At 34.6% G+C, this 23,012-nt stretch overlaps 1 protein-coding gene across 1 annotated transcript in view; it reads right to left on the bottom strand.

The window, feature by feature from the left end:
* The window catches only part of ANKRD30A (ankyrin repeat domain 30A), a 159,289-nt gene that overhangs the window by 73,783 nt on the left and 62,494 nt on the right, over positions 1 to 23,012 (bottom strand). The window contains exons 19-27 of the mRNA XM_033208467.1: positions 22,962 to 22,990; positions 22,796 to 22,868; positions 16,690 to 16,720; positions 13,719 to 13,791; positions 7,423 to 7,501; positions 7,137 to 7,198; positions 4,867 to 4,957; positions 2,652 to 2,680; positions 2,486 to 2,558 (exon numbers count right to left, since the gene is read on the bottom strand). Of these exons, the coding sequence (XP_033064358.1) occupies positions 2,486 to 2,558; positions 2,652 to 2,680; positions 4,867 to 4,957; positions 7,137 to 7,198; positions 7,423 to 7,501; positions 13,719 to 13,791; positions 16,690 to 16,720; positions 22,796 to 22,868; positions 22,962 to 22,990 (540 nt within the window). The remainder of the gene's footprint in view (positions 1 to 2,485; positions 2,559 to 2,651; positions 2,681 to 4,866; positions 4,958 to 7,136; positions 7,199 to 7,422; positions 7,502 to 13,718; positions 13,792 to 16,689; positions 16,721 to 22,795; positions 22,869 to 22,961; positions 22,991 to 23,012) is intronic.

Below are 23,012 nucleotides of genomic sequence, written 5' to 3' on the forward strand. Positions count from 1 at the left end.
TTTCCCTAAAAAAGAAATAAATCAATGTCTACACATTAGTGAACTACTGTTTCCACATTTAATAGAATTAAATCAGGATCAACACATGATCCAAGGAGTACTGAGAGACATGAGACAGAATATATATATACACACACACACACATACACACACACACACACACACACACATATATATATCCAGTTTTCTTTATAAACAAAATTTTCAAATTTGAACTATTTAAGACAGGTTGAAGAAAAAAGCAAGTATGCCTAAAAAAACTTTAAGGATGATTTCATCATTACGGGTCAACTGATTATTTGACATTCATGAACTAAAAATCTGATTTTTAAAACTGATCTTAAATTCTGATCAGAATATCCCTGGAGTTCAAGTTTCCTCCAGGGAATCCAAGAGGTCAAATCATACTTTTGTTGTTGACCATGTTCATTTGCATTTATTTAGAAGTGTATACTGGAATGTTTCAGAGACAAACTGTGTTGTAACACCATAGCTCTAATAATTTTTAACTCATAGTTCTAATTGCCATCAGAATATATATGATTGTGCATGCTTATATCTTAAATACTATACTTTTGATTTTTAATATATTAAAAATAAAATACAAAGCCAACTTAAAAGACTTATCAAAATCTGAATTTGTTTTTATTTTTATGTATTTTATCAGCATAAAACAGTTTAATTAATTGTGGTACAGTCATATAATAGAATATGAAAATCAAGGAGCCATAAGACAGAAAACAAACATAAAACAGAAATAATGTTCTGTTTTCTTTGCAAACAAATTTTTCAAATATTAACTATTTAACATAATTCAAAGAGAAAAGCAAACACGCACAACTGAAGCTTTAAATACTATTTTAATATTAAGGATACACTTATAATTTGACATGCATGAACTATATATCTGGTTTTCTTTTTTTTTTTTTTTTTTGAGATGGAGTCTTGCTCTGTCGCCCAGGCTGGAGTGCAGTGGCCGGATCTCAGCTCACTGCAAGATCCACCTCCCGGGTTTAGGCCATTCTCCTGCCTCAGCCTCCAGAGTAGCTGGGACTACAGGCGCCCGCCACCTCGCCCGGCTAGTTTTTTTTTTTTTTTTTTTTTGTATTTTTAGTAGAGACGGGTTTTCACCGTGTTAGCCAGGATGGTCTCGATCTCCTGACCTCGTGATCCACCCGTCTCGGCCTCCCAAAGTGCTGGGATTACAGGCTTGAGCCACCGCGCCCGGCCAATATATCTGGTTTTCAAATGTGCTTTTAAGTTGTGAGATGAGCATCCCTAAAGTTCAAATTTCACGTAGAGAATCCAAAACTCAAATCATACTTTTGTTATTGACTATTTTCAATCTCATTTTTAGAAGTGTATACTGCACTGTTTCAGGGAAATAATGTGTTACAACAGCATAGCTTTAATGGTCCATAGGTCACAGTTTTCATTTTTATTAAAGTAGATGATTGTACATGGTTATACTTGAAATTCTTTAGTTTTAATTTCTAATATATCAAAAATCAGTAGATAAAACCAACTTAAATGAAGACTGAAATTTGCATTTGCTTTTATTTTTTGCATAAACAAACTTTAATTAGTTGTGGTGCAGTTATATAATGGAATTATATAAAGACTGCAATAAAAACAAAACCAGAGCTAATTCTGTCTATTATGGACGGATCTTACAATATAATGCTGATCAAACAAAGAATGTTACAGAAAATTACACACAATGTACAATTATTTACATATTAGAAGTTAAAAACAAATTCTACATATTATCTATGACCGTGCACATATGTTGTATAATGTTTAAGCATGCATAGGAATAATTTTTTAAAAACTACTTTAGACAATTGTTTACCTCTAAACAATGAAAAGACACTAAAGCCAAATGCTTCAGAATCACAGTTTTACAAATATAATTATAAAGAAATGATTACTTCTCCCATTTTTAAAAACTAAGGGTACCACACACAAACACACATACACATGCACACAGGCACAAACATGCACACCACACACACACACACACACACACACACAGAGTAAGCTAATCAGAATAACTGATTTCCTTAGGATGCTTCAAATGACTACATTCACATGAGGTAACCAATGTTAAAACACAATTGGCATGTCAAAAAGTGAAGCTTTCTCTGTAGTAAAGGGCAGAATTTGAATCAATTTTTGAACAGGAAAAATATTAGAGTTTAAAAATTCACTTTCTTGAATCTTTAAGTCATATAGACATTCCCAATACAAAACATTACAGTATCAGGACATAAAAGTAGAAACACCTTAAATTAAAGCTAATTTAAAAAAACTAATTAAATTCATGTTCTTGTAAATAATCAGTTTTTCAAATGTGGATACCACTATGGACATTATTAACTCAAATATTTCCATAATATTTGAAAAATAAACATTGGGGAGATGAGACTATTAATATGTCAACTATTGAAATATTCATTTTAATATAGTTGAACTGTAAAATTACCTGCTCTCAATGTTTGTTTATTTCTCCATTCTAAAGCTTTATTTGGAACAGAGTTTTGCATTTCAATGGCAGGCTAAATGGGTTTAGAAGAAAAATGATTAATAACGAATGTACACAAAATACATAGTTAATAAATAATTCAAGATAAAATTATAAAACTCAATACCTCAAAGTCAGAGGGCTTTTCAGTAGACTCTAAAGCAAAAGAGATTTATTATCAGTCGTAGGTAAATATAACAAAACCAACCACAAATGAACCCAGTGATAGTATCTAACTGAGTCCTCTTGCTCAGCTTTGAGAATGATTCCTTTAGATTTAGGAGATTTTCTTTTGTTTGTTTCTTTAGGACACTCACATGACAGAAATACACTGAAGAAACTAGGAATCTAGGGTTCATCAAACATGCATTTAAGATTTCAAAAGTGGGAATGTGTTTTGCATGCAAAATGTGTTGATATTAATATGTATATGCTGAGTGATGAAAGCATATATGATTTTTGATCAGAGGAGCAAATCATGACCCTGAAAAAATAAATGTCAAAGCTGAACATAGAATCCTACACCATATGTTTAATGAAATACATTAGAATAATTTATAGCATTACATTCATCATGTTCTTTAATTTGTCCTACAATTGAGATGGTACACCGTTATGATGAGAGTTCAGCTGAATGCAGAACTGACATCTCATCACTGAACGTGTTACAAATTGATCAGCTTGGATATTTACTTAGGGGATAATACTGAATAAAATATTCATTGTTTTCCATATCCATGTGGTATAATCATATGCCTACATTTCTGTATCCTCTAGTTTATCCTCAGAAATTTTCTTGATTCACTCATGTAAAAAAAATACAAAATTCATTTAAAAGTTTGTGTAATGAGCTTTCAATATTGGCACGTTTATTTGAAAATTTATGGCAACATACTTATTACATACAAATAATATTTTATATTTTTAAATCAGAAAAATATTTTTTAAAAAGTTAGAATTCAAGTAATAAATTCAGTATTTTTTGTTTCTAAAAATTATTCTGCTTTATTAAAGTGTCTAATGGATTTTCATAGAACAACAATTTTACCAAAACAATTTGCTTCATTAAAAATAAAGCCAATGCTCTTAGATTCAAATATCTCTCATTTGAATAGTTAATATCAACAAAATATATACCTTTTATGCCTGATAGTGATAGAGAAAACTAAAAAGTCACCATAGTTTACTCCAATTCTAGTAATCCTCCGCTTCCGGTAGTCTCTGGAGTACCCAAAATCTGATCTTCTGGAGTGCAAATATTGTAAATGCATCTGAAGTGAATTCACTCAAATTTCCTATTCAGAAACTCCAAAGTTGCCTGGTTATCTTCTTTCTTGCCCCGTTTCCTGCCTCACAACCCCTCTTTCTTAGCCAAAATAATGTCCACACCTGGGGTCTTGATTTTTCCCATTCAACATCTTTTAAAATCAATTTTCCCAACACTTTCTTTCTCTTTGATTAGGAATAGTATCTGACACCCGTAATTATTATTTCTTTACCTCTTTTTCCCCTCTGGCCAGAAACAGATGCAGAAATAAAAGCAATATAATGCTTTCCCTTGACCCTATTATGTCTTGATCTTCTATCCAATTGCCCTTCTTCCAGATTTTTCCAAAGGAAAGGCTATTCTCTTGCTACTTAAGAGTGAGGTCCAAGGACCACCAGCAACAGCATCACTTGAGAACTTATTAAAAATGCCAGAATCCCAAGTCTGCTGAATCACAACGTGCACTGTTAAAAAGGTATTCAGCTGATTTTATAAAGTGTGAAAACTTCTGGTCTATACTGACTGTATATGACAAATTATATACACGCATGGCTGTGCCAATATGCTTATATTCACCTGTTGCAGATAAAAGACAACTCTCTATGGTCAGTTGCTTCCATCCCTAATGCCTTCCCACCAGTGAGAAAGACAGGAGTGATAACATGTTTGCTGTAATTCCCTGGCAAATTTTGGAAATAGAAGGTCACTTTTTATTCTTCCCAACTTTCTAACCATGCTCTAGCTTTCTCTAAAGAATTATTTTATTTTACCATTCTCCATTATATAAACCTGCTTCTTGTTCCCTCATGTACTCCCTGTCTTCCTCAGTCTTCATTCCCTCTTTTACTCCTTTCCTCAGGTATATTGAATTTAAACTAATAATTCAGCTCTTTTTTTAGCACTCTCGATATAATCTGTTGCTAACACCTGAGAAGACATGTAACTTTCACTCCTTTTGTCCTTCCATGCTAGGCATTTAAAAAATAATTTTCTTTGGCTGTCAGAGTATATCAGTCCTCATGCTTTTAGACAAATAATTGGTCAAATGATATTTTAAATAAAAAATGGTTCTTACCTTCTATTTTGCCATTTATTGTCTTTATTTCTTTTTGATATGTAGCCTCAGGTAAACACACATAATTCTGTGTATCACTCACAGAGATAATCTGTTAAAGATAATATCAATAAATAATTTCTTTTTTTACTATTTTTTTTGGTTTGTTTTTTTCTGAGACAAAGCCTCACAGGGTTGCCCAGTGGTACGATCTAGGCTCACTGCAACTTCCAGCTCCCAGGACCAAGTGATTCTCCTGCCTCACCGTCACGAGTAGCTGGGACGACAGGCATTAGCCACCACACCTGGCTAAATTTTTGTATTTTTAATAGAGACAGGATTTCACCATGTTGGCTAGGCTGGTCTCCAACACCTGACCTTAAGTGATCTGCCCACCTTGCCCTCCCAAAATACTGGGATTACAGGTGTGAGACACCATAGCCTGCCTCAATAAATAATTTCCATTTAAAAATAATAATAACAAGCATCATATTTTTTATTTAAACTCTTTTTAAAACAAAATTTTTTACTCTAAAGGTAATTAGATTTAAAGCTGTTCACATATTGAAAACCAAAACATTTCAAGAGAAAACCTCAAATACGCTCTGTAAATCATGCTTATCTTTTATCTTCATGTGACTACTGACTGGGTTACTGAGCAAAGAAAACAAATCATATTCCCAAAAAATTCAATCGTGTGCATATTTCAAAAAGAATCAAATTCAAAGTATCTGCCTTACACTGTAGTCCTTGCAAAAAATAACAGGGTATTTCAAACAAAATACAACAGAATTAAACATTTGACATATGCATAATTACAGATTTTTTGTTAAAAACTATGCACGGCATGGAGAGAATTTTCAGGGTATGTCATGCGGAGTAGGAATAGAATTCTGTAAAAGCTGTTTCATTTAGGAAAACAAAGCTTAAGATAATAAGAATAAATTTTACAAGTTTTTTGCTGATAAAGAACTGCTTGAATAAAAGATTCATAAGGAAAATATATTTTTGTTATTTTTAAATGAAAGCAAACAATCATTAGATAAAGTATGCGATTCATTCTTAAGACATAACTTCAAAAAAGTAGAGCAAGCCTTCATAAAGAGAGAAAAATAAAAGCATGTATTCATGAAACATCTAACATGTGCCAGACACGTATTTGCAGATTTTTCTTCACCTTAGAATAATGAGGATGATGATGATGTTGGTGGTTACCCCACTTTCTGCTTCCTAGTCATTCTAGGTTGTTAAGAACAAAATGATGAACAAATATGTTCCACTGTTCTCTCTGTTCGGAATGTCCTCCTCCTAAACTTTCATATGACATACTCTTCATCTTTGAGATGGAGATTAAATGGCAGTTTCAGAAAGATCAACTCTGACCATAGAATTCCACTGCCACTCCCATACCCGTGCTAATTATAAAGTTCTTCAATTTCCTCTAATCAAACATTCTCTGTTTTGTTTTTAAGAAAAATTTATAATGACTTATAAGTGTTTTTTTGTTGTTGTTTTTGGTTTTTTTGTTTTGTTTTATTTTGTTTTGTTTTGTTTTTGAGATGGAGTCTTTTAAGTCCCAGGCATTATCATTTCAAGTTCCAAGTTGAACAAGGCTAAGACTTCACTTTAAACTCTTTCTTCCTGAATCCAATTAGAGCTTTTGTACATCTAGATATACACAGAATCATGTATTTGCCCATAAATGAACAGAGAGAAATTATTCAGTTTTTAGACAAACTCAACTTTGAACTCAAATGGATTCCTAGTGCCTTCTAAGCCTTATTTTCTTTTGCACTATTCTACATTGGCTTCAAAATTAATCCTGCAAATTAGCAGAATTGCACTATGCAGCTATTATCTACTTGGCACATGATTATGAAGTATGTTCTGATAAATGTCAGAAAATAAATGCTTTTTCTCTTTTTTTTTTTTTTTTTTTTTTTGCTTTTCTTTGAGATGGATTCTCACTCTGTCACCCAGGCTGGAGTGCAGTGGTGTGATCTTGGCTCACTTCAAGCTCCACCTCCTGGGTTCACACCATTCTCCTGCCTCAGCCTCCCAAGTAGCTGGGACTACAGGCACACACCACCAAACCTGGCTAATTTTTTTGTATTTTTAGTAGAGACAGTTTCACCATGTTAGCCAGGATGGTCTCAGTCTCCTGACCTCATGATCACCCACCTTACGGACACATGCAGAGGTGAGAGTATAAAGTCAAATCACCTTTTTATGTTTTAAGATTACTCATTACTTAAGTTTTAAAATAGCAACAACAACAACAATACACATACCTCAGAATCTGAAGATGATTTTGTACCTTCTTTTTGTCCTGATTCTGATGTGGGTATCTTATCTACAAAATGTTATTCACAGACACATATATGAGAACATTTATTACTGTAAATTGGAATACCATATACAAATCTATTGCCATTTATGAGTATTTCAAAAATAAAACTAACAGCAAAAATAGAATTTCAGAATTGAAGCAGGTTCAGTAAAAAGAATTGATAGCATGAAGAAAGATATCAGAAAGTTTTTTTTTAATAGCTGGTATAAAAATAAAATTGTCATTACTTGTTTGATCTTGTGGAGCTTGTTCAATAATGCCAATATCATCTTCTTGTTGTCCAGTTACTGTCTTTGTTGCTTCCTCCTATTACAAACAATAAACAAAAGCAACAATAACAAAAAAAACTTCAGGAAAAAATTGTATTTATTCACTCACTCACACAATTTATCAGTAAGACAAAAGAGAACAACAACAAGAAAAAACATACACTGTATCTATCAAATCATAGGCACTATCCTGGGAGAAGCAGAAAATATACATGGAAGATAGATTCTGGCCTATATTCAAGAAATGGTAGAGATATGTGAAAACAAAAAAAGAACAGAAAAGTATAATTCACCAGTTCTACAATTTAAGTCAATAAAATGCATAAGGGTACAAAGGAGAGAACAATGAGATTTACCTGAAAAGCATAGAAAATGCTGTCATAATGGGGCCATATTTGGAAGGACAGGTAAAGGGCAGAGTCAGGATACAAAGACTCTAGGTACAACAGCATGTGCAAAATAATAAGGTATGAAACAACATGGCAACTGAGGGATGCCAAAGTGATGTGGTAAAACTGGAACACAGTCAGAGGATATGAGTGGAAGAGATAAAAAATGGGACCAAACCATGTAAGATATGTGTCACGCTAGAATGTGAACTTAACCCTTCATGTAATGGGTATCCGCTCAATATGCAGATGAGTTACATCATTACAAATATATTTTAGAAAGGTGACCCTTCCAGCGATGTAAAGATAGATGAACATGGGGAGATGGGGCCAAACTAGAAAGGAGTACTTCAAAATTATAGGTAGAGGGTTAATTACAGTAGTAAGATATGGAAAATTATAAGAAGGTAGATAATACAAATTTTGGTGTGTGACTGGCTTGGTGACCTGCAGGAGGGTTGAATTGCAGGATGTGGGGGACGGTTGAAATGCAGGTTGAAGTGTTTGAGCAGTTCATGGCTACTTCCTAGATGTTATTTACTAGGATGGGGAAACCAGATGACTGAGTATATTACAAAGAGTCAGAAAAGAGGCAGAAAAAGAATTAAAATGATGCTTTCAGTTTGAGATCTATAAGATTTGAGGCATCCAAGGGGCTTGGAAGAAAGATCTGGATAAATACATTTGGAGTATGAGTAGATGACCTACATGAGGAAAATTACATAGTGATAAGAAAATAAATATTTACAAGATAGACTAAATGGGTAGAATTAAGCAACACAAATCTATGCAGACTGTTGAAATTTTGAAAATGAAATTAAAGGAGAGAGAAAAACGTGAGATTAAGTTTCTAAGTTATATATTTCCAAACTTGTTCCAAGAATATAATTTTATTGATATAGGTAAATATTTCTGAAATATTATTGCAATAGGCATCTTTGAATTGGATGAAAACATTTACTTCTAAAACAACAAGATTCTGTAAAACAACCTTTATAAAAACCTTGAAATTTTTAATTGTGCAAGAGAAATGCTTACCCATAGAATTATGAGGCATTTTTAAGTACTACTATAAAGTGAGACAGAAATGTGAAACCCTGCTTTAAAATTCACATGCTTTTCTTATGTTCCTGTAAACAATATAATACTAGCTCAAATTGCCTATTTACACCATATAAGATGGCAGTTTAAAATTGGAGAAAAGATCTCCAATAAAGAAAATTAAGCAATAATTATTCAAGTTGAAGATTTAATCGTTTATATATATATCTATGATTGTCAAGCAGGATTCAGTATTCACAGGTGAAGAAACAAACTAAAAAATTCAAGTCGACAGGATTGCTGAGTTTTAGAAATAAACAAATGTATGTGCAAGGTTTAATAATTATGAAGACTAAAGTTAATAAGGCTTCCTGGAAATAATATAAAATATCTCCACTGTAAAAGATATATTTAAAAGTAAAAAGTATTCTTCCAATTATAAGTTTGTTTACTCTGTTATCAATCTTCCCTTGCATATGATTCTATAATAATAGGTACTTTACTTTAAAAAATTCACCAATGTTGATTACATTCATTTGATGTGTATATATAGTACCATTACATACAGATATTATGAGCAAAACTCTCAGAATATTTCTAGAGATTAATAATTTCTACATTTATTTCTTTCAGAGTACTGAAGCTTAAAAGAGATTTTTCTCTTTTAAGAGACACAGAAGAAGAATCTTATTCATATGATCAGAAAATTTAATTTTAATAACAAGTTTAAATAAAATGCTTATTTGTTTATACTCTGTTATCAAAAATATTCAAAACAGCTGCCAAAGTTATATCAAAGAGTGAGATAAATTAGTTAAATAACCTAAGGATGTCTCAAATATTAAGTTAGAAATCTGAAATCAGAAACCAAAGAATCAAAATTAATAATTCACAATAAAGCTGACAAGGCCTATAACAGATTCTACTTTACATTCTATATTAATATAAGTATAGCTACATTAAATATAAAACATAAAGTTCCTAAAAGAAGTGAGAATTAAATTTGCATGACATGTTTATAAATTTTTTGTTGACACACTATAAATGTACATGTTTTAGGGGTACATATTATCACTTAATACATTCACATAATCAAATCAGAATAATTGAGATATCAATCGCCTTAAGTATGTATCTTTAATTTATGTTAGAAACATTCAAATTATTCTCTACAAGGTATTTTAAAGAGTACAACAAATTGTTCTTACCCATACTTGTCCTTATGTTTTCTTTCAGCTTTTTATTAAAATCAGCTATAAGTCACTCAAAAACACCTGAGCTATATTTTATTAGCTGGCTATGTTTTCTTAATTTTTATTTTAAATAATTTATATCATATCTTTTATTATGGAGAGTTCCTGCTCTCATTGAAACCAATATTTTTGCTGTGTATTTATAAAAATCTGTCTCATCTTGACTCTCTAATGTAGTCTCTATGTTTATCTTACCCTTCTTCAATTAATTATATCCTATCATCCCCTTCATCTAATTTATTATTATATAAATATGGTGGTATCCATTAGATAACTTTTTTAACCAAAATAACCTGGGACAAAAATTTACCCTTACATAGTTTATAGTATTACAGAAATAATTAAAATTTAAAAATTACATGTTATATTTTGAAATATCTCTTCACAATTTACAGTTGTATTAGTTACCTCTTGCGTGGAAAAATGTGAGACTTTAGTTTATAATAGTACCTTGTTTAACTGGGTTTGCCTTAAAATGGTATAGGTTGTTTCTATTCTGTGTGGCAAAAAGCTAAGTATAAATAACTGTATAAATTCTGCTTCTTCCAAGAAACAGAGAAAAACAGAATAAGTCATGGGGGGGGGGCAATGATTGATTAATGAAAATCATATATAGCAACTAAATAGAAACCTGTAAATAAATATGCTGACAATAGAGACAGAGATGCCCTCAAAAGCAGACACTGAAAAAACATGTTCTGTGAGAAAAAAGTCTGGGGTAAATCATTGTTAAAAAGGTGACGGAGGAGGGAGAAACAAACAAGAGACATGATCAGTCAATCAAGTATGAGCTTCAGTTGTGAAAGAAAAGGAGAAACAACTACCCTAAGACATGTGACAAAATACATAAAATACAGACTTTTGTTAATAATATATTCCCATAATGCTGATCAGTATTTACACTATAATTAGTTATTTTGTTAATATCTGTGTAATCAAGATTTTAATTTTGTTATTATATAATGACACTCAATTAGTTAAACATGGTCTTCAATCAATACCTAAAAGCGAGAACATTCTTACTACAGAGAGAGAAAAAATTTAAAAAGGAATGTTTCATAAACTTTTCACCTGAAAAAATTATTGGTAATAAGAATTTCAGAGTAATGTATTCCTTGAAAACATATGTTTAATAGAACATGAGTTTTGGCTGGGCTTTGTGGCTCACGCCTGTAATCCCAACACTTTAGGAGGCCGATGAGGGCAGATCATGAGGTCAAGAGATCGAGACCATCCTGGCCAACATGGTGAAACCCTACCTCTACTAAAAATATAAAATTAGGCCGGGCGCGGTGGCTCAAGCCTGTAATCCCAGCACTTTGGGAGGCCGAGACGGGCGGATCACGAGGTCAGGAGATCGAGACCATCCTGTCTAACACGGTGAAACCCCGTCTCTACTAAAAATACAAAAAATTAGCCGGGCGAGGTGGCGGGCGCCTGTAGTCCCAGCTACTCGGGAGGCTGAGGCAGGAGAATGGCCTAAATCCGGGAGGCGGAGCTTGCAGTGAGCTGAGATCCGGCCACAGCACTCCCGCCCGGGCAACAGAGCGAGACTCCGTCTCAAAAAAAAATAAAAATAAAAATAAAAATAAAATATAAAATTAGCTGAGCGTGGTGGCATGCACCTGTAGTCCCAGCTTATGTAGGAGGTTGAGGCAGGAGAATTGGTTGAACCAAGAAGGCAGAGGCTACAGTCAACCAAGATTATGCCACTGCACTCCAGCCTGGGTGACAGAGTGAGACTCCGTCTCAAAAACAAAAAAACAAGATGAGTTGAGACTAAAATACATTACAATATTTTTAATCTAAACTCTACTAGGAGGATACTAGAAAATATGGTGTAACTTTCTTTCCTAGTTACTACATATCTCTGATTTACTGTCTTCTTATTAAGACATATTTCCTTAAGATAATGCATGTGAATTTATGCATTCTAAATATTAAAAGAAAATATAAATTTAAGCCACATTTAGAAATTCATTAGATTTAATTATAAGATACATTATGCATATTATCTCACTCGTAACATTCTATTACATAAAAAATCAATTGTCTGCTTATCATTCACATTGCAAACCTCTTAAAATGCTTTTTATAGGCAAGACTGTATTCTGGGTACACAACGATGCACGCAAGTATGTTTTCTGACTTGCGGCATCTCATAGTGATGCAAGAGCTTCAAAAAGATTATTTAAATAACTAAAGAACTTCAAAAACATTATTTAAATAACTAAATACAAAATCTTCTGAAATTTAAAATTTTCAAATGTGATCAAAGATCTTTGAACAATATGTTTAAAAACTGCAATTTAAAAATTCTGAAATTAAAATCTTACCATATGCCTATTAAGAGTCTCTGCTTCCAGAACTGGTTGTTTACTTAGGGTAAAATCTGCATTCTTCATTTACATGAAGAGTTTAAAGTATACTTTTAATTAAATAACTTAGAAAACACACTGGTATCCCTTAATAATACAGATTCTGAGAAAGAGAATTTACATTTCTAAATTTCTACTAATATTTATTTATTTATTTTTGTTTTGAGAGGGAGTCTCGCTCTGTCACCCAGGCTGGAGTGCAATGGCGCAATCTTGGCTCACTGCAAGCTCCACCTCCCGGGTTCACGGCATCCTCCTGCCTCAGCCTTCCGAGTAGCTGGGACTACAGGCGCCCGCCACCACGCCCGGCTAATTTTGTTTTGTATTTTTTTGTAGAGACGGGGTTTCACAGTGTTAGCCAGGATGGCCTTGATCTCCTGACCTCGTGATCCACCCGCCTTGGCCTCCCTAAGTGCTGGGATTACAGGCGTAAGCCACCGCGCCCGGCCTCTACCATTATTTTTTAAATTAGAATTAAGGTCTCACTATGTTGCCCACACTGGTCTCAAACTCTTGGGCTCAAGCAATCCTCCTGCATCAGCCTCCTTGGTAGCTGGAACTACAGGCATGCACCACCATGCCCAAATAAATTTTCACAACTTCTAATATTATTTTGGTGTATTTAAAGAAACAAGAAGAGAAACTGAGACAACGCACTCTCCTAAAAACTACGTGATATCAAAATAGTAAGTGCAAAAATCCTATATGCTATGTGGCACAGTTTTGGAACTGAACAGTATCAGAGAAATTCCTTGATTACTATAATAAGTAACTTGATCCATTAAAGATAAATTTAAGCATGAGGTTTTTTTAAGTTACAATAGGACAATTTTAAAACTCACAGTAAGTACACTTATCCAAATAAAAATTTACCAGATTTTATATATTCTCTACTGTGGAAAAATTTTTTCTAATATAGTGCTCCTGTCACTATATTTTCTCCAGCCCTTTCTTTTTATGGCCCTCACACCCTCAAAGTATTTACCAAACATTTGTTATTTACTAAAGTAAAAAAAAAAAAAAAAAACTGTTTAAATTAACTACTCGTATTTCTATAAAATGTTTTTATCTGACCAACTTTATATTGCCAACATGAAATAATGATACTTACAGCACTGCAAAACATGAAAAGTAAATACTATACAGAACTAGATTCCAACTGAGAAAATCAACTTCACAAGAGACTATTTTACCTTGGTAGCAAGATTAAAGTCTTCCTCAAGTTTTGTAGGCTGTGAATTTTCAGTAGTCGGTTTGCCAAAAGGACTTTAGAGAAAAAAGATACAACATAAAGGAGCAAATTCATATATTTAAAAAGGAAATCTGCTAGTTCATATCTTGCTGCTCACTCCAAAAAAATGAGAACAAAAAACAAAATCTGGGGAAAGAACAGTCCTCGGTATATTAAATCATGTTTCTTGATATAATTAAAATATGCCCTCTGTTTTTAAAAAATATTTTAGTTAACTATTTTTGACTCTACCTCCCCAACCTATAACATCCAAAGAACATTCACTCTTAGTTCCATAAAAAATAGTGACAGCCAATATAATTGGCATACCCTGAGTATAATTCGTCCTCACAAACTGTCCTCAGTAATGAACTGATAATGTACTTAATGGCTGACATAACTTTTGATATCTAAATTGGAACAAACTTGATAACCTAAAATGAGGAAGAAAGATACAGTTACCTTGTCCTTTATTCACTGTCTACCTCTGATTTAAAGACTAATCTGTGTCACAGGAAAATGACATTGTTTCTCAGCATAAAAACCACTTAAGAAGACCCTGTTGCTTCCCTTCACCCTAAAACACTACAGAGGGTGCCTTGAAATATTTGAAATGTTGAAAAGCTGAACCTACAAATGTCAAATCACAAATGTATATTTCTTATTGGGAATATTTTTCTCAACAAAAATTGAAACTAAAAATAATAAAATCTAACTACTTATTTTATACTTGTCCTTCCCTGTTCAGGGCTACATCAACTAGCAAAACCTTAAAAATCTTTGTACTTATTCCCAAGGAGAGAGACTGCTAGAAAAACTGAGTCCTGATAATTGGATTTCTCTAAGTACTATATATAAACAGAGAGAAAGATCTGGAAGTGGGAGCAACTATATATAGTGAAAGTGTCTCACTTCCACATCTTTCTTCTGTAGGGCTTCATGGCAGTCTCCAAGCTTTAAATATTCTATTTAAAGATTACTATCTGTGCTTTGATGAGCTGAATATTTAAAGGTTGGAGACTACCATGAAGCCCTGCAGAAGAAAGATATGGAAGTGAGAGACACTTTCACTATATATAGTGGCACCCACTTCTAGATCTTTCTTTCTGTGTATACATGAAAAGATAAACTCAATGACCAACCAAGAAGCTCTGTATTTACCTATTCCTGGAAAACAACTAAATGGAGACTCAGTCAGTCATTCACCTCCAGCGTAAGCATGTTATCAAAAACCCAACTGAAGCTCCATGACTTATTTGACAGCCAATCTTACCCCTGCTTTACATGTACATGGTTACAACATCAGAGGCTTGGGAAAAGAGGCAAACGGAAGGGGGCACCTGCCTTGGGCCACAGATCTATGTAATTCAGCAACCTTCAATCCCCTCAAGGCGCTCTAAGCTTCTCCAGTGAGATTTGGGGTGAAAGAACAGAATAGGAAATTTCTATCTGACTTTAGAGACTTTTCCCAGTGGCTCATTTTTTTTTAAATCTTTCCATAGAAACCTTGAAGCTTGTCCATTCTTCCAATTAAACAAGCAAAAAAGCAGTGACCTATTCAGGACTTCTTTTGAACCATATTTAATATGCCTTTCTAGATAACTCCCAATGTCTACTGTGTTTATTCTAATTTATCTTCATCAAACTTGTCATAAGATCCAACATTCTGATCTCTTTGGTAAAACCCTTACTCCTACCGATCCTGGATTATTTCTCTTCAGACTTGGCCTTTCCCTGCTAATTCCATTGTTACCTACTTCCACTGGGTTCTCCAGCTAATTCCATTCTTATCCTTTTCAATTTATTTAATTAGACCCATTTCCTCTTCCTTTCTATTATTCAAACACTCATTACGTGGTGATATAAAAACAAGAGTAATGGGCTTTGAAATGAGTTTAAATATTACTTGTTACTGCCTATATTTAAATAGGTCACTTTGAGTTTCAGACTCTCCATCTGAACAACCATTTTTCCAGGATATTAAATACAGGTTGAAATATGAAAGCATTTTGATTAGTCTCCAAGAGTCCTTAAAATCCTAAAATTCCATGAACTTTTAATTTTACCTATAGAAAAATGGGGCTGGTAGAAAGCAATAAAATAATAGAAGAAAAGAGCACCAAGGAAAGCAGAGAAGAAAGTAATCAGGAAAAGATCATAGGAAAGTCATGGAAGAATAAAAAAAGACTCTAGCAAAAAAAAAAAAGAAGAGTGCATGCAACTAAGCAGGCTACTGCTTTGAAGAAAAGCTAAGCTGGGAAGTCAGTAAACAGAGAAATCTATAAGAAATAGCCTCTAAATATGATTAACACATCTCTATGTAGATATTCTCCAATAAGAGTAAAATAATTCATCTATAGGATTTACTTGGTCTTGCTTATGAAACAAAAACCTATGTCTTGTCACCACAGCTAAGTCAGATCTGCTCTCAAAACTTTGATGATAAATCAAGGTACTGGTTACCACTCTAACTGTTAAACATGATAGAACAACGTCTTGGATTAGCCAGTGTTCTAAGGGAAATCTCTAAAATGAGTTAATGTATAACAAAATGTGACTTTGTGAATTGATCCCATCTGGACCTGTACCTTGATCCTAGTGATACACAGGTCTCCATCAATCTATGCCGAGAGGGAAGAGAAGGGATTTGGGAGCAAGGTAGGCTGATGGCAAACTTAAGGTTCAGCTACTTTTTAGCTATGAAATCATAGGCTAATTAATCAACCTCTCTGAACCACATTTGCCTCATTAATACGAAGTAGGTGACAGTAGCACAGATGTTTTGCAAAGCTGTGTGATGACTATGTGAGATGATAAATATTAAGCACATAATATGTTGTCTAGCCCAGAGTAGCATACTCGACAGATAGTGGTCTCTTTTCTCTGTATTTTCTGAGTTAACATATACATTTTAAAAAACAGCAAAGTCTTACCTGAATATAGACTCTATAGAACTCACATCCACTATTAAAGAAAAAAGTAAATACATTAATACAACAAATATAAATAAAAGATACAGAATATTAAAAACATAAGAGGGCATGATGGCACATGCCTATAATCCCAGCTACTTTGAAGGTGAGGCAGGAGGATCATCTGAGGAGCTCAGGAGTCTGAAAGCAGCCTGGGAGACATCGCAAGACTTCAACTTAGTTTAGAAGGATCATGCACACTTTCATGCATAATTCAGGTCTTGGTTTAAAAAGCATAATACTCCAACGCTTTGTTACAAAGACTCAGATGATTTGTTATAAAGCATTTATTTGGGACCATACATCGAGACTATAGTGAAATTATTATTAAGTATACTATTGTTATGAAATTAATGCATTAAGAATGTTTATTTCCCCTCTTTTATAGATCTCAAATGCAAGGAAAAACAGAATTTATCACAATTTGATATCTGCAAGTGAATTACAGTGTACAAAGAGTCATAATCCAAACAGAACCCTTTAAGACTGACAGAAAACTGTATTATTAGCAGAATTAGTATAAGCAGACAGTATCAACCTTAGAAAGTATAATTTCTCAACAAATGAACTTGGAGCAGTTAGAACAGAGTATACAGTAGTCTCTCTTTATCTGCTCTATGTGTAGAAAGACACACAACGTGATTTCCCTCTGTTCTCACACCATCATTAAAACAGAAGACATCTGTGACCAAATGTTGGCGGATTTTCTCCACCAACAAATAAGCAATCAATTCTGTAGCAGAAACCAGCTGGTTATCCCCTATTTAGTTCCAACACTGTCTATCTAGAAATAGTCTCAGATCCCACAGTCTGAGGGCTCAGTCTCACAAGACTGCCCTCCCACACCAGTTGCAAATCTGGATCTCTGAAACATCTAACCATCTGGTTTCATGTTGGGGTTCTCACAACTTCATCTTTGGGTTGGATTAACATGCTAGAGTGCCCCAAATCCTAAAGGAAACATACTTACCAGTTTATTATAAAGGGTATTATAAAGGAGACACATGAAGAGATGCATAGGGCAAGTTATAGGGGAAGGAACATGGAGCTTCCATGCCCTCCCAGGGCACATCTGCCTCCAAACACTTCCATACATTCAGCTTTCTGGAAGGTCTCTGATCCCAGTCCTTCTGGGTTCTTAAACAGCTTTACTACATAGGCATGAATGACAACATCTGTGGTTATTGGTAATCGACATAACCTTCAACTCCTCTCACCTCTAGGATGTTGAGGGGTGGAGCTGAAAGTCCTAACACCCTAATCATGCCTTGTTCTTTTTTGTGACCAGTTCCTATCCTGAAGCTACCTAGGGATTGCCAGCCATCGCTCAATTATTAGCATACAAAGACATCACTTTGGAGATTCTAAACATTTTATGAGTTGTATGCCACAAAACAGTGTTGAAGACCAAACATATATTTCAAAATATAATATCCATAGTTTTGATTTCTGTAATTTCAGTTACTCATGGTCAACCATAGTCCAAAAATATTAAATGGGGAATTCCAGAAATATATAAATCATAAGTTCTAAATAAGGTGTCATTCTAAGGATTATGATGAAATGTTAAGACATCCTGTTCCATCTCACCCAGGTCATGAATCATCCCTTTGTATATGCTAACTGCCCATTAGTCATCAAAATCCCAACCATCAACATTATCATGGCTCAATGATCCAGGGTCACATGAAGCAGATGATCCTCCTTCTGATGTGCAGTCAGATAGCCAGAAATAATTAGTAGCTTAACACTACATGACAACTCTTACCTCATTCACCTGACTTCATCTCATCACACAGGCATTATATCATCTCACAATCATCACGCGAACAAGAAGGGTGAGTACAATACAAGACACTTTGAGAGACCACATTCACCTAACTTTGAATACAATATGCTGTTATTGTTTTATTATGACTTATTGTTAATCTCCCACTGTGCCTAATTTATGAATTAAACGTTATCATAAATATGCACATATTTAAAAAAACATGGATATATAGGGTTCAATACTATCCACAGTTTCAGACATCCAGTGGGTGTCTTAGAAAATACCCTTCATGGATAAGGGTGAATTACGGTACGTGTGTATGTGTGCGTGTGTGTGTGTGTGTGTGAGAGAGAGAGAGAGAGAGAGAGAGAGAGAGAGAGAGACAGAAAGAATACAGATCTCCACTCTCCACAAGAAGCGCATAAAAAAAACAGCACGTTTCCTCATACATGACCCGTAGGTTTTGACAATTCTGGAAAAATGCTGGTACGCATACTCCCCAGTCTAGACAATTTTCCAGACCCTGGGTATGTTGACTATTTCAGTTGCAAAGCATTAGGTAGGATCTTGGGAGATTTCTTCTTGGACACCAGAGATATTAACCACATCAACAGTGTACCTAACAACTCTAAAATAATTCTTTTGAACAGATTATCACTGCCGAACTTGTAAGTTAACTCCAATTGACATTTCAGTAATCTCACTGCTTGAAATTCTCACTTTTTTTTTTTTTTTTTTTTTTTGAGACAGAGTCTTGCTCTTTCGCCCGGGCTGGAGTGCAGTGGCCGGATCTCAGCTCACTACAAGCTCCGCCTCCCGGGTTTTACGCCATTCTCCTGCCTCAGCCTCCGGAGTAGCTGGGACTACAGGCGCCCGCCACCACGCCCGGCTAGTTTTTTGTATTTTTAGTAGAGACGGGGTTTCACCATGTTAGCCAGGATGGTCTCGATCTCCTGACCTCGTGATCCGCCCGTCTCGGCCTCCCAAAGTGCTGGGATTACAGGCTTGAGCCACCGCGCCCGGCCTAAAATTCTCACATTTAAAAGAAATTTGCAACATCATTTTCTCTCACTCCTCTCCTACTTTTCATTAGCCACTGTTCGGTCTCCTTTACCAAGTCCTTTGACTCTGTGAAATGGTGATATTTCCAGGGTTTTGTCAATGGCTTTCCTCTTATTCTACATCTTCTGCATCATGGATATACTCATTGAGATCTATGGCTTTGTCTAAAAATTATAATAAAATTATTCTAAGCCTGCATCTCCAACCAGAGTTCTATCTCCAGTTAGAAATACCTATAATAATCCAATTACCTACTGAAAATATCCCACATAAATGTTTCATTGAACTCAATATGTGAAGAAAATTGTTGGTCTGTCCTATGATTATTTGCACTTTTCTGTTGACCTGACAATTTCTGACTCCTTCCCCATGAGCATTCCCCACATGGAAACTTATGAATGACCTGAGATTTTTTCTCTCCCCTAGCTTTTTAAACTGAATAATCAGTAAATCATATTAACTGTACCTCTTTTCTGCATTTGCTTTATCTCTCCATTCCCACTGGAAATACAAACTTATTTATTTTATATTTATATTTCCTAGTTAGACATGGCCCCTTAACTGATGGCTTTCACAGGGAAAAAGAAACCCTACCTGTAGGGGATCGGACAAAGTGGTTAGAAAAATTATAAAGATAGTTACAGGAAATAGACAAAAACCTTCTTGGAAGGCCGGTGGGGTTGCATAGCTTCAGTAAATGATTCGGCTGAAAGTAGCCTAATCCGCTTTACTTTAAGTTGATAGCAATATAGCAAATATCTAGGGAATGTGGCGGGGTTTATCCAAATAGCTTGTTTACTCACGTGGTCCTAAGACCAAACTTTGATCATCCGAGGGTGTATGATTGCTCTGTACTGGGGGTCAGCAATGTTAATTACACTCTAGTGGTGTTTACTCGAGATCTTTGTCATTTACTCTGTTCTAAATAATGTGAACTTTGCCACCTCATCGAGGCCAATAATGCAGACTCAGGCAGCAGAGCCCCGAGCTGCACTGACAGGCAAAATATCTATTTCAGTGTACATCTCTCATCCCTTGCTAGGTCAGGTTCCACGGGATGGAACCCGCAAGTGGTGCCCCGCAAGATGAATGCTGCAAAAGGATCACGACGGACCACTCAAAAATGAAGGTGAAAAGGACTGCGCAGTAAGTGAGTCAGTAAGTCATTGGTGCCCACTCGGGATTTCCAAGTTCGGGGAGAATTGTTCAGGCTAGGGTTTCATCATGGGACAACAATTATCAGCTCAACAGAAACAGTATATAAAAGTATTGAAAAAGCTGCTTAAAGTTAGTGGAGCCTCGGTATCGCAGGCTCACTTAAGGGATCTAATGCAAACTGTTGTATTCCATAACCCATGGTTATGGAATTCCAAATTCAGCTCACCAAATGGTTTTCAGACAAAGTTTTATCGGAGTACAATCATGCCTATTTCCTCACACACTATCTATGACTGCTTTCATGCTACAATGGCAGAGTTGGAAAGCTGTGATAGAGACCACATCACCTAACATATTTCCTGTTTGGCCCTTTACAGGAGAAGTTTGCAAATCTCTGGTTTGTACCATGACCAGAATGCCCTAATACTTTAATCTAATCTTGGGACTCCGCTGCTCAAACAATTCCAGTGAATCCCTGCAGAAAACATTGCTGGCTTCCTACATGTAACCATTATTTATTCTTTCTTGCTACAGAAACACAAGTTAATTTATATGTTTATTATCCCATTACTCCCATCTCATCTACAAAAAGAGAAATGATTCTAAGCTAATCACACTAATAACATTTGCTTTTCTAGTGACTGGTACAAATGAGTATTTGTACTTGGGATACTGATGCAGGAGAAATACTTGAGTCTGGGAGGCAGAGGTGGTAGTGAGCTGAGATCACGCCGTTGCACTCCAGCAAGAGCGAAAGAGTGAAACTCTGTCTCCAATAAGATAAATATTTAAAATGTATTCCTGTTAAATATTTTCACTTTAATTTTTAACATTAATTGAAGCAGTAAATACTCCCACTTCAATAAAAGCTCTCTGATACAAGCTGTCATTTAATGTTGACTTTTAGTGGCTATGAAAGACAGCCTAATTAAATGTTTTTAGAGTTAGAATGACAAACTATGAGGCCTTAAATCAAAATGGAGCTAATTGTATTAAGTACAACTAAAATATATAAGTAAACAAAAAAGGAAGTTCCAATATAATATGTACAGTATAATGAGACAAGAAAACAAATTCTACATATAGTCTATAACCGCACACATATGTTGAGAATTTTTGTTTTTTTGTTTGCTTTTTGAGATGGAGTCTTACTCTGTCACTCAGGCTAAAGTGGCACAACCTCAGCTCACTGTAACTTCTGCCTCCTAGGTTCAAGTGATTCTCCTGCCTCAGCCTCTAGAGTAGCTGAGATTACAGGCACCCACCACCACAACTGGCTATTTTTTGTTATTGTTAGTAGAGATGGGGATTCACTATGTTGACCAGGCTGGTCTGGGACTCCTGACCTTAAGTTATCTGCCCACCTTGGTCTCCCAAAAGGCTAGGATTACAGGCATGTGCCACTGTGCACAGCCTGTTGTAAAATGTTTTAAATGTGCATGGGAATGACAACAAAAACTAATTCAGGCTGTTTTGTACCTCTAGGCAATTAATTACAGTAGCATAAAAAGACACCAAGGCCAAATGCTTTGGAGTCACTCTTCTAAAATACTGTGTCTAGCAAACAGTCATCAAGTAATGATTACTTGATTTACTTTTTAATATTATAAGTCACACACACACATTCAGTCAGCCAGTCAAAAAAAAAAAAAAAACCTGATTTTCTTTAGATTCTCAGAGTGACAACACTCACAACTGTCATGTCAGCAAGTGAAATATTCCTCTAGGTAAATATCAGAATTCCAATCAGTATTTGAACCACTGCAAATATTTGACAGTCTCAAATTTCACCTGCCTTAAAACCAAGCACATACAGAAATTGCCAGTTGGAAACTTTATACTATCAGGACATTAAAGTAGAACCACATGAGGTAAAGCGGATTTTTTTTTAAATCTCTAAATCTTATGCTTGTAAATGGCATTTTTTCAAACATAAATACTAACATTGGCATTATTTGTATCAAATTTTCCCATCAAATTTTGAAAAGAAAACAACATTGGGAATATAAAGCTCTCAGCATTTCAAACATTTTAATATTCTTCTTTTCAGAGTAAAATTAAAATTACAAAATGTACCTGCTTTGAATGTTTGTATATCCTTCATTTCTAAGGCTTTATTTGGAATAGAAACTTTCATTCCACAAGTAGGCTAAATGGGTTTGGAAACAAAATAATTAATATATAATGTATACTTCATAAAATACGTAGCTAGTACTCAAGATAAAAATATAAAAGGTATTACCTTCAGAAGACCATCTTTATGAGGAGACTCTAAAAGAAAAGGGACATATAT

Source organism: Trachypithecus francoisi, unplaced genomic scaffold, assembly GCF_009764315.1.
Source record: "Trachypithecus francoisi isolate TF-2019V2 unplaced genomic scaffold, Tfra_2.0 Lachesis_group9, whole genome shotgun sequence".
Classification (NCBI taxonomy): domain Eukaryota; kingdom Metazoa; phylum Chordata; class Mammalia; order Primates; family Cercopithecidae; genus Trachypithecus; species Trachypithecus francoisi.